This window comes from Rhinatrema bivittatum, chromosome 4 (genome assembly GCF_901001135.1).
Source record: "Rhinatrema bivittatum chromosome 4, aRhiBiv1.1, whole genome shotgun sequence".
Lineage (NCBI taxonomy): Eukaryota > Metazoa > Chordata > Amphibia > Gymnophiona > Rhinatrematidae > Rhinatrema > Rhinatrema bivittatum.
In genome coordinates this window covers 107381466-107397783 of record NC_042618.1, presented here as the reverse complement: position 1 = coordinate 107397783, position 16318 = coordinate 107381466, and the positions used below count along the sequence as shown (strand labels likewise).

General features: G+C 47.0%; 1 protein-coding gene across 1 annotated transcript in view; it reads right to left on the bottom strand.

Moving 5' to 3' along the window:
* PLA2G4F (phospholipase A2 group IVF) overlaps positions 1–16318 on the bottom strand; it is a 92340-nt gene that overhangs the window by 40062 nt on the left and 35960 nt on the right. The window contains exons 8-12 of the mRNA XM_029598635.1: positions 14472–14641; positions 13686–13799; positions 10391–10428; positions 9803–9938; positions 1934–2070 (exon numbers count right to left, since the gene is read on the bottom strand). Coding sequence (XP_029454495.1) covers positions 1934–2070; positions 9803–9938; positions 10391–10428; positions 13686–13799; positions 14472–14641 — 595 coding nt within the window. The remainder of the gene's footprint in view (positions 1–1933; positions 2071–9802; positions 9939–10390; positions 10429–13685; positions 13800–14471; positions 14642–16318) is intronic.

The following is a 16318-nucleotide window of genomic DNA, read 5'->3' as shown; positions in this document are numbered from 1 at the left end:
TTAGTTTTTGTTTCAGGTTAGGTGGTTGCCAGAAGACTAGAATCGAAAGAGGAGGGAATATTTCTTTCAATAATTCATCCTCCATTAGTAGTGGTTGTAAGTTTTTTATGATTCTTCTTAGGTTTTGTAGTTCCAAGTTGCATGTTACTATGAGTGAAACCCTCTCCTTATAATGTAGTAGATTTTCCCTGGACATTTTGAGTGAAGATACAATTTTCTTGGAGATGATTTTGGGATGACAGTCCTTTTGCTTGAAGAAGTCATCTAGAACTTTATGGTGTTAATTCCTGCCTTCTGAGTCAGGCAGCAACATGATTTAGTCATAGGGCCTCCTGGCATACAGCACAAGTGCACTTTTTCTGTGCTAAATCAATTCCAGTGGTCTCAAAAAGCATCACAGATGTGGAAAATGCAATTGCTAGTGGACTTACGCAAGGAGAATCTGCTAGGTGTGATAGACTGCCAGAAAAAGTTGATGAGAAGAGTGGGATTTCCCTGAGAACAACAAAGACCTGGACATGACGTCACATACCTTGTAATGCCGAAGTGCAGTGCAAAATGTTTGACTAATCAAGGAAGGAGTTGTTGGTTTGTGACACCATGACCAGGAAAGTACCCATGATCCAGACTGGGGTGCGTGAAATACAACACTGCCCTCTGTCTGTGCATATTATTCAGGATCTGCAGCATCATTAATATTCACACCTAAAAGTAACTCCTGACCAGAGACGGTTAAAGAAGCACAACAGTGTGGTTTGTTCCTTAAGGAGGTCATTTTAAAAGGAGTTACATATGTAAATGTAAAATACTAATCGGAGCAATCTTAAGAAGCCATGTACACGCATAGGGGCGGATTTTAAGAGCCCTGATTGCCTAAATCCGCCTAAATCCGGGCGGATTTAGGCGAGCAGGGCCCTGCGTGCCGGTAGGCCTATTTTACATAGGCCTACCGGCGCGCGCAGAGCCCCGGGACTCGCGTAAGTCCCGGGGTTTTCTGAGGGGGGCGTGTCGGGGGCGGGCCTGGTCGGCGCGGCGTTTTGGGGGTGTGTCGGCAGCATTTTGGGGCGGGCCCGGGGGCGTGGTTACGGCCCGGGGTGGTCCGGGGGCATGGCCGCGCCCTCCGTACCCGCCCCCAGGTCGCATCCCGGCGCGCTAGCAGCCCGCTGGCGCGCGGGGATTTACGTCTCCCTCCGGGAGGCGTAAATCCCCCGACAAAGGTAAGGGGGGGGTTTAGACAGGGCCGGGCGGGTGGGTTAGGTAGGGGAAGGGAGGGGAAGGTGAGGGGAGGGCAAAAGAAAGTTCCCTCCGAGGCCGCTCCGATTTCGGAGCGGCCTCGGAGGGAACGGGGGTAGGCTGCGTGGCGCGCGCCGGCTATACGGAATCGATAGCCTTGCGCACGCCGATCCAGGATTTTAGCGGATATGCGCGGCTACGCACGTATCTACTAAAATCCCGCGTACTTTTGCTTGCGCCTGATGCACCAGCAAAAGTACGCCAATTCGCGCGGTTTGAAAATCTACCCCATAAAGTGCACTTAGATGTGAATACCCTATGGACAATTCAATGGCATATATAATAGCAATTTTCAAAAGCCCACTTACATGGTTGCATTTACACATGTAAAACCCTATTTTAAGCGTGTAAATGCTTCTTATATTCTGGCCTTTAGTATTAGGTTGAGACCATCAATCAACCTCAGCTATATTTGTGTCCAAAAGTGCAAGCATGCTACACATCAGGTAGCAATCATTTTCTATTGTGCATGGGCATAAACTTCTAATTCTGTACATTAGATCTACCCCATCCTAATCTAGCAAACATCCAATGACATACAGACACCTTTTCAGAATGAAACATCTATGTCTCTCAAAATTATGCTGATGGGACTGATGCAATATAAGACCAGGAGTAACCATGACTCCTTATTACATACCAAGTAGATCCAGACACCCCGGATACATAGGTCACGCAATCCAACAAGTTAAGCAGCTGTAGTCCTGATAAATTGCCAGAGAGAGAGGTCATTGCTCTTGTCCCACCTCCTGAGCCCACTATTGCCACTATGGGGACCTGAAGGAGAAGAAAAAGTGACAACAAAGGGACAGCTGGGAATTATGGGGAAGGATTATGTTTTGGCAGAAAGAAAGCACAATTTTGAAATTGTGCATCTTTCACCCAAAGGATTCAATTTCCTGCAACTTCAAGAAGGGGAAAATTATCCATAGAAAAATTTTAGCCTGAAAGTGCTGACTTTAAGAATTGGGCATAAGCACCACAGTGCTTTTTACAGAAATTCTTATTCAAACAATTTTTTTCCAGTAGAATTTTTTCTTCCAGAAGTTGCAGGAAGCTAAATCCTTGGGACACAAGATGCACTGTTTTAAAACTGTGCAAGCAAACTGGCTGGCAAACTTTTTGTACTTTTTTTTTCCCCCCTACTTTTACCTAACACTTAAATCTGGCCCTTTATATGTACACTTATAAAAGGGGCAACTTTTCAGTGGCCCGGCTAGTTGCACTTTAGTACTGTACATGCAAAATTAGTCTACCCAGGTAGTTTCCCTTTGATGCTTAGCAGCTGTATGGTGTGCATGTACTCAAGGTGCCCGTACTTTGCATCTGCTATTCATGAGGGCAGATAGACCTTAATTTAGGTACAGGCAACATAGACAATTGCCTAGGGTGTCAAATTTTGAAGGTGCCAGATACCCAGGCCCAAAGAGGAGTGGAACTGTGCCAAGGAGGAGCCTGCTCCAGCAGTCCATTTCCAGAGTGCCATAAGCATGCCCCTTTGGACTCTGGATGGGAGTGGAGGTAGAGGGACGTCACCCACTAACTCATCTCCAGGGTCCCCGATCCCCTACTCTCCAGTCCTGCCTCTGGGCACCCAAATTCTAAATTCTAAATAGCGCACGTAAATGTGCATGCATGGTTCCCCGCCTCCCAAACACACCACTGGAAAGCCTCTTTATAACCCAGCTAAAAATACTTTCACCCAGCCCAATTTACCTGGATAAACAGATAGAAAGAATTGACTTTGAAAACTATCCTTCAAAAGATCAACAAATGCCAGTAACATTTTCTTTTTTGTAAATAAGTTTATTAGTCTGATCTGAGTCGGAATAAGTACAACATACAATCTGAACAAATTGCAATATAAAAAAGTAATTTTGAAAGCCATTTTCATGACTAAAATTCAGCTTTACCTGCAGAAATGGCCTTTTACAAAACTGCCACCTAATATGCGGGTTAACATACGAGCGGATGTCCTGCAGTGAGCATACGCTTTCACGGGAGAGGGGTTGGGGAGCGGTTTGCATGCATTCATACGTTTGCATTTTCAAAAGTGTGTGTGGAAATGTTCCCCAAACGCTATTCACACAAATTAGCAGGTGGGATTGTGTGAGGGAGTTGTGGTTTCCCCCTCAATGTGCCTACGCTATTGAAAAGTCTTAATGATGGCTTTTAAAAGAGATGCCCTACACCATTTTGGGAAGTTTTGGGGCACTAATTTTAGTGAAAAGAGATATTCAGGAAGTTTCACTGATGAATGATTTGATTGGGTCTGTTTGTCTCTGAACTTGTCTTGAAGCCCATTGCGGGCAAGAGACGAGAGATTAACACTATGCGCGCGAGTCTGATACCAGTTTGTAGGTAACGGCAAAGATGTTGCACCTTTTACTTTTTAGCACCTCCTTTTTGTGGTTAGTACTTGCAGTCGAGGTGTTCTGATTATGTTTGTGTGGCTTAAGTATGAGATTCATTTGCATACCTTTCGATATCTAGTTTATGGAAGACTGGCTGCGCAAGGGCAGAGTCTGCGGGTACCTTTCATGTCTATGGTGTATTTTCACTTTGAAAATTATCCCAAGAAACGTACCCACACACATTTACACCTGCAACGTTCTGTGGGTACTTCTCCCGAAAATACATATGCACAGATTTTTGAACATGTAAACATATAAGGGCAACCTCATCCCCAGACTCGTCCCTAGGAGCGCCTTTTGTCACGATGGGTGAAACCGCATACGAAGAGGCCCTATGCATGCACGTTTACCCTCACATGCGGGTCGATACAGTATCGTTCGGTCGAAGATTGCCCGTCTGTAACGTGCTCGGAGCGCACAATTCGGGCGCGTAAGGCGATTCAGTGATACAGTCTCCAGTTTCACGCGTCCTTAGCGCTTCTTAAAACAGACGCATAACCCTTTCCGCATGCGGCATGTAAATGAACGAATTAGCTATATAATGCTGTATAATGAAGGAATTAGCTATTCCCCTCCGATACCGTAACGCGCGCTCAGATTATCTCCTTAGTAACCCGCTGTTTTGCCGCGGCCTTCACGTGTTAGTTTACCGCCTCCCCCTAGTAGGTGTTAGGACTGTGAGTCTAGTAACAAATCCATCGACACCGCTTAAGATACTCAAAAACAATAAAACACAATAAAAAAAAAAGAGATACAGAGATGATCGAGAAAATGTAATGCTGTGGGACACATAAAACCTGTCAGAAAAAAAAATAAAAATTTTTAAATACCTGTCGGAGGGCCGCGTGGGTCCAGGCGGCAGCGGCGGGGGGCGGGTGGACGCGCGTTAGTTTCAGACGACCGGCGGCGGGATCCGGGGGGCCGGTGGTCGTGTGTTAAATCTAGGCCGCGGGCGGGTGGGCGCCTGTTCCAGGCGGCGGTGGTGGCGGGAGGGGGGCGGGTGGACGCGCGTTAGTTTCAGACGACCGGCAGCAGGAGCCGGGGGGCGGGTGGTCGCGTGTTAAACCTAGGCCACGATGGCGCTAGCAGCCACGATGGCGCTAGCAGCAATCTCGGGAGCCATCAGCAGACCAATCTGCACTGTGCACATGCGCCTCCATCCAGATACTCTGTAGCTCTAGAGATGGGGCACTGCACTCCTTTTAAGGGTTGGGTGACAGCCAGAAACCAGCTTTTGGTATACAGGCTTAGGAGCTCAGCAGTTTTCCTGTATTTCCTGTTTTCCATACTGCCTGGATATATCCAACAATAACAGACACCTGGACATTTTCAGTGATAGACTGGAGCATTTTACCCCTTATCAGAGGCCTGCACTGTACTGTTGGACTGGAAAGGATCATACATATTGAGAGCTGCGTTCTAACAATGTTCCTGTAATAACACATCTGGCCACATTAAATATCTTATGAGTCACAGGGGTTCAGTGCTCGACAATACAAGGATTTCAATTCAGTGAAGCAATTGCACAATACTTTTTGGTGATAATTTTTTTAACTGTGTTTTTTGGGAATCACTCCACGGGTACTTTTTAATCCGTGGGCTTTGCCCCACGTTTTTAAAAGAGAAAGTACACTTGTATGTTTTCTTTGAAACTTGCAGTGGCAGAAGGTACAAAGTACCCAACGGACATTTGCTACTGCTCTTTCTGCAAGGGCATTTTTCATTGAAAATAATGGGGATAAAATTGAAAAAGCCATCCATGTGCATTATTTCCTGCCCCACCCCCTGACTACCCCCTCCAACTAACCCCTCCCCAGGGACTGCCTCCTCTGAACGTGGAACAATGAGTGTGAGCAATTTTCAGACAGTCAGTTTGCATCCGTAAAAACAGTTTAACACCGTGTAAATGGCTTTGAGAATTGCCCTCCACAAAATGCAGATATTAGCTCATCTGGGAGGATACCTGAAGAAAAAAAAAAAAAGATATTTACATGTGATGGGCCTGCAAACTGGGCCAAGTGTCACTGAAGTATCGCTTAGGAGACAGTCTGCTGAGGGAGGCCCTTCACTTGTTTCTGGGGTATTGTAAAATAAAGGTGATGTTTCTGAATGGCTGACTGGGAAATGTTAAGCTCATAGAGGGAATGGGGGCTGATAAGTATATTAGCCAATAGAACTTTTGGAAAAGAAGTTCCACTGAGTTTTAATAGTGTGTCTCCTTTAAGAGGTCTGAGAAAAGCATCCAATAGAGGGAGTGGTTCAGGGTATATGGTGTTATGTTCAACATTTGGTGGGAGGAACCCTCTATGAGTGTGGGGTGGCCCAGGGCACCTCTCCTTAAGGAGGGGGCATGCAGGGACTTTTCGCCTGAAGAAGGGAAAGACCCAAGAATGGCGAGGAGCTTCTGTCCACCACAAAAACAACCAAAGGACTCTGAGTGGGTCTCAAGGATACAGCAATAGTCAAAATCCCATCATCAATGGAAGACCGGAACAAGAGGAGGTCGTTGTTACGCTTGCCGGCTGCAGGGCTCCGTGGCTGGCCTCACTCACCCACCGCCATGCCGCTGCAGCAAAAGCAGGCTCGGGCTCCCTGGCAGTGGCGAGGAGCCGCTACCGACACAGCACTCCTTCTTCGGCCCCAAGCTACCAGCCTGATGCCGCAGACTCCTCTTCCTCCACAGCTGGATTGCAGACTATGATACCTCTCCTTCTTGTGGCCCAGAGCTGCCAGCCCGACATCGCTGACCCCTGTTCCTTCGTGGCTGCGACACTGCTGACTTCCTCCTGCGTCTTGTGTCCTCCTAGGCATGTGGTGCGCCTCTCTTCTCTATTTAAAAGACCTGCGGCGGAAAAGTGCCAGCAGCCCTTCCTGATGACATCATCGCTCTAGCCCTATATAAGGCTGGATCCTGCTTCCAGCCATTGCCTTGGCAATAGGTCTCCTCGCTCCTGCAAAGTGGATTGTCAATCCTGAGTTCCTCCCATGTTCCTCGTCTCCATCCTTCGTTCCTTGGACTGATCTTGGCTTTGACTTGGACTGAAGCTTGACCACGAGTTACGCCACCTGCCACAACTCTTGCCTGGAACTTGACCATGAGCTATACCGCCTGCCTTGACCCATGCCCTGGATCCCAACCTCAAGCATCACTGTCTGTGCCTGACCTCGGCCTGCACCACCATGTTTCTTCTTCCGGCTGAACATCCATCTCTATAGAGGTCCCACATAAGTCCAGCCGGCCCCGGCACCCGAGGGCTCGACCTAAGGGGAACGTGGGCTGGTAGTGGTGAAACTCCAGCGGGGTCTCTGCTCTCCATCAGCCTTGCCTACCAATGGTGGGGACCTGTTGGGTAGCGGACTCCCCCTCGGTCCAAAGGTCCACCAGCATAACAGTATTAGAGGGGTGATAGTTGGGGATATCGGGGAAATTCCTGGCTGCTTCCTGAAGGAGATATCTGGAGTGGGTACATGGAGGACACAAATTTACCTGAAATGATGAAAGGCATTTACTTTGCATCTAATCAGTGAGTACTGATGTAACAAAGGCTGATGGGAGGGACTGTAACAGACACTTAAAGGAGAGAGTTAATGTAAATAAAGTAATGTAAATTACAAGAAGATTGTAACATTCTGCTAGAATGGACAGAGGAGGAATACTTCTGTGTATTTCTCCTAACACAAGCAGAGATATATAGTTGCTATAAGTGTTGTACTCGGGGGAACAGTGGACCCTTGGGACGGCCTGGAAGAGGAGAGTTCATACTAGAAAGGCCGGGTGGCGGAGCTGGAGCTGGTGATGCGAGGTCTTCACCCACGCGGACCCTGGGTCCCCCCCAGGAGGAGCCCGTAGGGGCCGGGCCGCAGGGACTTACTACCGGAGGCAGGGGTGTCGGTGGTACTGGTACAGCGGCAGAGTAGGGGCAGTGGTCCAGGCCTAGGAGGCAGCAGCAGGGTTGATAGACGAAGCCAGGGAAGTCAAGAGCAGATCCGAGGTCGTGGCAGGCAGCGGTCAGGAGTATCAGGAACAAACTGGAGTCAGGAACCAGGTATCAGCAGCAGAGCCGGAGGGCAGAGGCAAGAGAAGTCAAGAGCAGATCCGAGGTCGTGGCAAGCAGCGGTCAGGAGTATTAGGAACAAACCAGAGTCAGAAACCAGGTATCAGCAGAAGCAGAACAGGAGCGCAACTAATTCACAGCAGGAACCTCGTTGTAAGGCGAATCACGGGAGTCAGACGCCCGGTATAAATATTCTGCCGGCGTCTGACGTCACTCCGGGGGCAGTCCAGGACTTCCGGGTGCGGGACCTCAAGTGCCGTGCTTGCGCGCGCGTGGCAGATGCAGTAGGCGGAGTCAGCGGAGCCTTCGGCGGCGTCCCCACGAGGAGACGCCGCAGCCATGCGGCCTACTGAGCCAGGGGAGTGGCATTCCTTACCGCGGCCTGGAAGGAGGTAAGCGGCCTCGAGCCCGACGGAGAGGGAGGTGATCGGGAGCGCAACAATAAGAGCATTTGGTTAATATCTACTTTATAAATGGGCTCTGACCGACGGCCCGCAAATGCACAATAGAGAGCAGCTCTACTGTGCATGCATGGGCGGGAGAGCACATTGGTCAGAGCGGAGTTCAGAGCAGAGCTAAGATGGCACTGGGAGGAGCGGTGGAGCGGCAGCGACAATATCGGGCAGAGCAGCGGCAGTATGGGAGTGTCGAGCGGGCCGAGCTACAATAGCTGGGAGGAGCGGCAGCGGTGGAGGCGATATCGGGAGAAAATGCAGCGGTGGGAAGGAGCAGCTGAGGTGCGTACCAGGGAAGGATCCCTGGAGACCTCCAGTCTCCATGAGTGGGCCGCGCTGAAGAGCATAAGAGGGAGAGGGAAGGGATGTGGATGAGCTGGGATGGGATTGAGAGAGGATGGGTAGTGACTGAGGGATGGGATTGAGAGAGGGTGGGGAGTGACTGAGGGAAGGGAAGGGAGAATGAGGGGGGAGGTGAGAGTGAGGAGAGGGAGTGGGAGGGAGAATGAGGAGGAGGTGAGAGTGAAGGGAGGGAGTGGGAGGGAGAATGAGGGGGGAGGTGAGAGTGAAGGAAGGGGAGGGAGAATGAGGGGGGGAGGTGAGAGTGAGGGAAGGGAGAGGGAGTGACCGAGGGGGAGGAGGATGAGTGACTGAGGTGAATGAGCGAGGGGAAGGGGGAGTGAGGGAAAAGAAGTGTAGATGGGTGCAGTGTCTGAAAACGGACCGAAAAAAGTTTTTTAATGCAGCTTAACAGCTTGTTTATTATAATGTTGCTAAAGCTGCTGCCATGGTGTTGCTGTCTGTGAACCTCTGATTAAATTATTGTCTTCTAATGTCCCTTTCTCTTTTGTAAATTCTGACTGCTGGAAACCCCAGAAATAGAAGTTCTGTTCTGTTGATGATACATTGGTGTGCGAGATTCTGTTTTATCGTAAGGTGAGAGTTCATTCTGAACTGAGGAAAAAAGTGGAGCATTCAGAGGGAACTCAGAGAGGAAGTAAGTGTGGTTGTGTTTCCCTTTCCAATGTGAACAGTACTGACCTTGCCTCTGACCTGGGCCACTACACCATCTATTTGACAACATTTCTGCTGAACCCACAGAGAGGCTGGTGCTGCATTGTACAACGGGCATCAGATACCTCTCGCATTTTATGTGCCCCATCAGGAGGATTACATATTGAAAACCACAAGTGAGTATATCACCATTGTGCCTGCTTCCCAAGGTATTTTCACTGTTAGAACACATAACTAAAACGAGTCCCTCATGCCCTTGCTTTCCTGCCTGGCAGATCCTGCCAGCCCCTCTGACTCTCTTCATGCTCAGTGGCACTTTTTCAACTCAGGTCACCATGAACAGCGCGGGATCAGGCTCAGGAATCTCCCTCTCACTCAGCTGCTGGCTTCAGTCTCCAGCAGGCTTCTACTGTCAGAGAAGTTCCACTGAAGACTGAATACAAATGATTTGAGCTATGCATACATTCCATTTTTTACAGCATGACAAAATTGATTTTAGTCATGGTTTCGCTGATTAATCACAGTGAATAATTTTACAGAGAGAATGATTCCAGTTGATGATGGTTCATACCTCATCTTTACATGGGACCTCTTTCAAGTTAAGTGCCTCCTTCAGGGCTTGAGAGGCTATTTGTTTTCTCTTATCCAAATACTCTTTCTCACCATTGGACAGGTCAAAGCCAAGTCGTACATCAAGATCTTGGTGACTGTAATCAGAAAGAGGGGGGGGGGGAGGGGGGAATGGAAGATAGTTGTGGATAAACATAAAATTTCAAAATACATTGAAGGAAATTGTTTATACAAAGCAAAGGGGAAGCCCTAGCATCCACCCAGAAACAAGTGCTTTCCTGGTGGAGCACTATATTGTTTGGGTTTTAAAAAATGCAATTAGCCAATAAATCATCTTCAAAATTGATCTCCTCAGCTGCTGGGTTCATCCATCTTATGCCCAGCAGTGGAAGCAGTCCATGGTAATGGCTCATCCTACTGAAAGGAACACATAAGTTGATCTCACAGGTTTTGTTATGACACGGATCTTTTCTCTAGAAAATATGGAAAAATCCTCAAAGATGATTGGAGAGAGATAGACTAAAACTGATGGTTTCTATTGCGATAAGAACAACTCTTTAACCTGACAGCATATTAGCGTCTAACTCACCTCTCTTCAGTCTTCAATTTCAGGTCTACACTTTGTTCCTGCAAAGCAGTACAATATCCCGAATCAAGAGATACTTCACAACTGTCCACAACAATGGGCACAGTGCACATTCTACAACTTCCAATGAGAGCAGTTCAAGAGGAAAATCATTTCTTTGGAACTCTTTAATTTTCCCTCATATTTGTTTTCATTGAGGCTCCTTTTGTGAGGATGGCGTGTGAAGGGGTGGGGAGGATGCAAGAAAGTGGAAGAGTATTTGACTTTCAATACCCTTGTGTTTCAAGTATGACCTGTTGGATGCTTGGCCTGGTGTTGGGTATTTGTCTTTACACAGATTCATCTGCACTACCTGCTGATATTAGGGACACTTGATTAAAGGATTTAGCACTAACAGGCTTGGCACCATCCTAAAATTGTACCCAGACTATCTCACTTGGACCAGTATTATTACATCCTCACTCTTTCTCCTGTGGAGTCCAACAAGGTCTATCCTAACACCAACTATGGTCAATATTTTCAAGGCCACTTCTTGGTGAACTCATTGGGAATTATTAGATTACATCTATTGATGGTCTTCAGCTGCTGAACCCTCTTGGCCCAAACCCCAACAAAACAATTTCCAACCTAAATGACTGCTTGGGAAAGATCTCAGATTGGCTGTGTCAAAACAAATGGAGGTTAAACCCACAAAAGACAGAGGTACTAAGGCCTGGAAAAGAAAAGACCCCAGTCACATTCACTCAAAAGGAGACCCTCAAAGGGATAGAACTGCTCTTCAATGCCTAAGTCTGGAGCCTGGGCTTCATACTAGCCTCTCAACATTACCATCAAAGCCCAAGTCCTGGCACTAGCCACAGCAGCTTTCATCCATCTTCACCAACTCTACCATCTTTCTTTGATGGCCCTGCTTGCTACAGTTATCCAGGCATGTGTAATGTCCCGCTTGGATTACTTTAACTCACTTTACAGTGGGTTCCCAAACAAATTAAACCAGCATCTGCAACTTATTCAAAATGCTGTGGCATGGACGATGCTTAAATATCAGTAAAATTCGAAAGGATCACTCCAGTCCTAAAAACCCTACAATAGCTCCCAATACTCTACCGTGTCAAGTTTAAAATCCTGGTCTTAGCTTATAAGACTCTCCAAGTCTAGGCAATGCCTTCCCTTAATAGCTGTCTCATCCCTTATATACCTTTCTGCCTGTACATTCACTGCCACAAGCTTGCCTAGTTGTGCCAGCCCCCAAGGAGATTTGCCTCACCAGCACCCAGAAAGAGATCAATCCCAACCTTATGGAATGCTCTACCACCTAATATTAAGTTAGCTTCAGATCTCAGGAAGCTACTGAAAATGTAGCTCTTTGAAGCAGCTTTCAGTCCACAGCCATAATTTGAGCCCCCTAACAATGAAACCCCTAATCATGAACTGTTATGTACTCTGATATACAGGAAAACCACCCCAAACAGTCCAAATGCAACCAGATTCCACTTTAAACGTGTCTGCCTCCTCAAGGTATTTCCCTCATTGTCCCTTTAGTTGGCCTTATGTGTAGTTCTCCTCAATAGTCACTTATTGGACTCACCGCATTGCTCTATTTATTGTACTGCAGGTCACTGTCCTATACTATTTATGAACCGGAACAGTAGTCTTCTTGGTATTGATACTGCTGCATCAACCTTAGGAAGGGAAAGAAGGTCCAACATCTGCTCAGGCGATGGATACAGTTTCGCCATAGTCCTTCCTACAATCAAGCCGGCTTCAGGAGTACCTCATTCCTGATCCACCAGCTTTTTCACCGAAGGTTTTTGCAGGACCCCGCAGCCCATCCAAGACTGGATCAGCCACTTCCAGATCAGAGTCCTCCTGTGGGACCTTGACCCCAAGCTCCTCCAGAACCTGAGGAATCAACAGCCCAAGATCCTCCTTACAAAAAAGCCGGATCATGTTAGGATCATCGTGCTCACAAACTGGAACCTTCTCAGGATCATCCCCTGGAGTTGCATCAACCACATTCAGATCAACCACCAGGTTGTGTGCCATAGGCACCTCCAGAATCTCAGGAGCCTCGTCAGAGTCATCTGAACCATAAACCACAACCCCTTGAGATGGAGCCAGACCTAACAACCGCTGTACCAAAGAAGGCCACTTTCTTTGAGATGGAACTGGTCTGGGACCCAAATCCAAACCCTCAAAAGGCCAGGCCCGCGTCTCAGACTGGATGTAGCCGCCTCCTGCTGAGCCAAATAGGCCTCATGCAGGCTCAGGGTGGGTAGCAGCCTCCTCTTTTTCATGGCTCCCTGACCTTTGGACCCTCACCTCTGGAGGAACACCCAGAGCACAGGACAATGCAGTTAAGGCGTGACTACACCAAGCCACACATTCAACAAACTGAACTGTGCACCATCCCTCTGATGGCTGGAAGCTTATCTCGGCCCTGAAGTAGCCGCTGACACTGACAACAACCCTACTGAACTCCCCAGCTGCCCAAAGCAGAAGAGGCAGAAAGCTGCTTGAGCAAACTACTCAGGTTTCCTACCTGGGTTTTTTTTTTATCTAATAATATTTTATGAACAAAAGCTAGGCTGGAACACAGAGCTGTTTGCAAAAAAGAAAAAGGAACAGCCAAAAAGCAGCTATCCTGAGCCTGCAGCCGCCACAGCAGTCTCGTGAAAGGGACTACCAGATCTATACCCCACGGACACAAGGATCAAGCATAGAAAAGGATCACCCAACCCCCAGCTCATCCACCTCAATCAAAAGGGATGGTCTCCCCAGGACCCAAAAACCCTTTGAGAGGAAGGCTCATAACATAAAATTAATCTCTTCTCAGCAGAACTGCAGGTTTTGTACCATCTACCATCTGCTGGAGACAGAGAAATACTGAGGAACTGTAGGTGTCACACAGGATTATGTAGCAGTTATCAGTTTAAACTTTCTCTGACTCCATCTGCTAGCAGGGATGCAAAACTCAGGAGTCTGGACTGATCTGGATATGTACAGGGAAAACTAGAAAAGTAATCACTGTAACAGCAAAAAATACCAAAAATCCAAATAATAACCATATTATTCGTTATTTATATAGTACCTTCAGTGTACACATCATTGTGTAAAATAATACAATTTGGCTAAAGTGCTCAAACACATAGAGGTTAAGAGAGTTCCTTAGGGTCACACACTGCAACGTGGAGAGAACAATCAAACCAGATATCCAGTTTTTATATCTCTGTGCTCTAACTACAAAACTAAAACTGCCTGTCCCATGAAATATTTTTGTTAAATGAGGCACGGTTACCTTTCCAAGCGGAACAGTCAAATCCACTTTCTTACTAAGAGGAAGTGATGAAATGGGTAGACAACCCATACCTAAAACCGTGGTCTGCTGCTCTCCCCCAGGGCCCAGTCCTTCCTAAAAGCAAACAAATTGCTTATTAAGTATTTATCGGTTAGTAAACAGACAGAATGCTTATGTTTTAGGGTTATTGTTTTTTTAGCACAGTATCCAGTATTATGTCCCTAGAATTAAAAAAAAATATGCAGTACCTCTAGTATGCATTTCCTTCCTAGGGGGGTCAAGCATGCTTTTTGCACTGAAAACAGAAATATTTACATCCAAAGAAAAAAGTACAGAACATGCAATAACTATGTAAACCTCTTCACACCAATTGCTTCCCCCAACCTTCCCCAAATGGGGCAATTTAAGCTCTGTGCTCAGTGGGAGGGCAATTTTGAAACTTTCTGCAAGGCTTGCAGTCCGGGGAAACTCCTTGTGGAGTTTCCCTTTGAAAATGAGGGCCAGCCTGCACATCACAGGGTACAGAGCATCAGGGTACTTTGCACCTACATCAAAGTATGCACCAGAAAGTATGCACAGTGATTTGAAAATGCAATCACCACATGCACTTTCCCTCCCTGACCTAACCTTACCCCACTTTTACTCACAGGAAGGGGGAGAAAACCTACATTTTTATGCAGTTTAGCACACATAAAAATGTTGACTTTTTACCCTCTAAACATTTGGCTAGCTCTACAGCTTGAGATTAGATTTGCAGAAACCTTGGCCACATGTTCAGTAACTCACCTGCAGGATAGTTAAAGTTTGCTGAAGTTGCACCTCCAGTTGGGGACAGAGCTCTCTGTCTGCATGAAAGACAAACGGAGTCTGCCTATCCTGATCTGGATCCGGTCTGTAGGGGATGCATGTCTCTTTCTCATAGGCTCCAGCCACTGACAGCTTGAACTGTTTCTCTCCTAGAGATGCAACAAGTATGTTAGATCATATGCAATGTAAACCATTCAAAATTACAGAAAAAGTATTCCTAGCTAGAAAGAAATGCACAGGAAGGGTAATTTTCAAAGGGACTTCTGTGGGTAAAATAGTGCCTGAAGCACAGAAACAGCCCATTGGGAAATAGCACAACTGAAATGTATGCAAAATTACACACACCCCCCCAGTATGCACTTACTTTTATGTGCAGAGGGGAGAGGCATCCCAGGATGTGGAGTTGGGACTTACAAGCATACCTTTTTATTTTAAAAAGTCTGCATGTAAATTCTCTCTGCACGACGACATGCACCAAATAGCAGGTGGAATTGGGTGCTTGTAGTTGTGCTGGGATAATTTTCAAAGCGGACTTATGTGCGTATATTCACTTTGAAAACCAGTGTAGCATACACAATGTTACAAAATTACCCTCTCAGAGGACAATTTTCAAAAGGGATGTGATAAGGGCTGGCCCAGTGGCAGCACTGTGCGCAACCATGCAGAGAATCCTTAGTTCAAATCCTAGATTGGGCCTTCCACGTCCCGGGGTCTGCTCAGGCTGGGAATGCTGCAGAGGCAGCATTTACAGCCTCTGGGGCTTGGGAAAGGGGGAGGGATTCAGGGCATCATTAAAGGCTGGATTTAGAGCCCAAGGTACAAGGTTCCAGGCCTGAGAACTGTCACCGCAGTGACCAGACTAAGAATAGTGGAAGAGCAAGTCTATTAAAATAGGGAGAGAAAAAATCCTCGGGTGGATATCAATGAAGGCTTATGACTCTGGAATCCTAGCACTGGTTCTGACTGAGCTAGAGGAAAAACAAAAAGGAGAAAGGAGGCACTACCAGGGCAAAAGAAGGGATCTAGTGCCTAACCATGGATTTCAGCACCCAGACCCAGATCCGTAGGTTTGAAACTTGCCTCTGGCAGAGCAGCTGTGCTATATTTAACTGCTCTCCAAGTCTTCCCAGGGATATGCTTGGATCGGAGAGAAAACTACATGCATAAACCTAGGTATTTCTCTTTGAATATCTAATAAACGTATTGCTTTGAATAAGCCATGACAGCAATGTGATCTTTGTTTATATATTATATAATTTTCCACTGTTTTATTTTTAGCTTTGTGGATTCTTTTTTGTCTTCTTTCATTACTGCACGTGGGTTGTTTTTCATTTAGGGGGAAAGCTTTAAAAGATTTGCATACCTACACATGAATTTTCAAAGGGAAACTACCCGGGTAATTTCCCTTTGAAAATCCGGGGACCGGCTGGCACTGCTGGTTCATAACTTTGCACCTGCTTGGCAGCGCCATTAAGAACACACAAGGATCACAATGAATCCCCTTTGCTTTGATAGCTGGCCCCCACCCCTTTGAGGCATGGGGAAAAATACTCGCACCACTCCACAGCACAGCTACCTTTACCTATGGCAGGGGAGGGCAATTTCCATCCATTTAGGAAAATTCCACCTCTTCCGCAGAGGTCGAGAGTCTGCACACCCTTTCAGTGGTGAAACGTCCATTTCATCACCGGGACAAATGAAGTCCAGCTGATCTGTCCCAAGCTAACAGGAAAACTGGAGACCAGCCATTGTCAACCAGGATTCATCCAGGTCCAGGCAGAGGGGAGAGGGGTGTGACGTCTGGAGTAATCTAATTGAGAGTGATT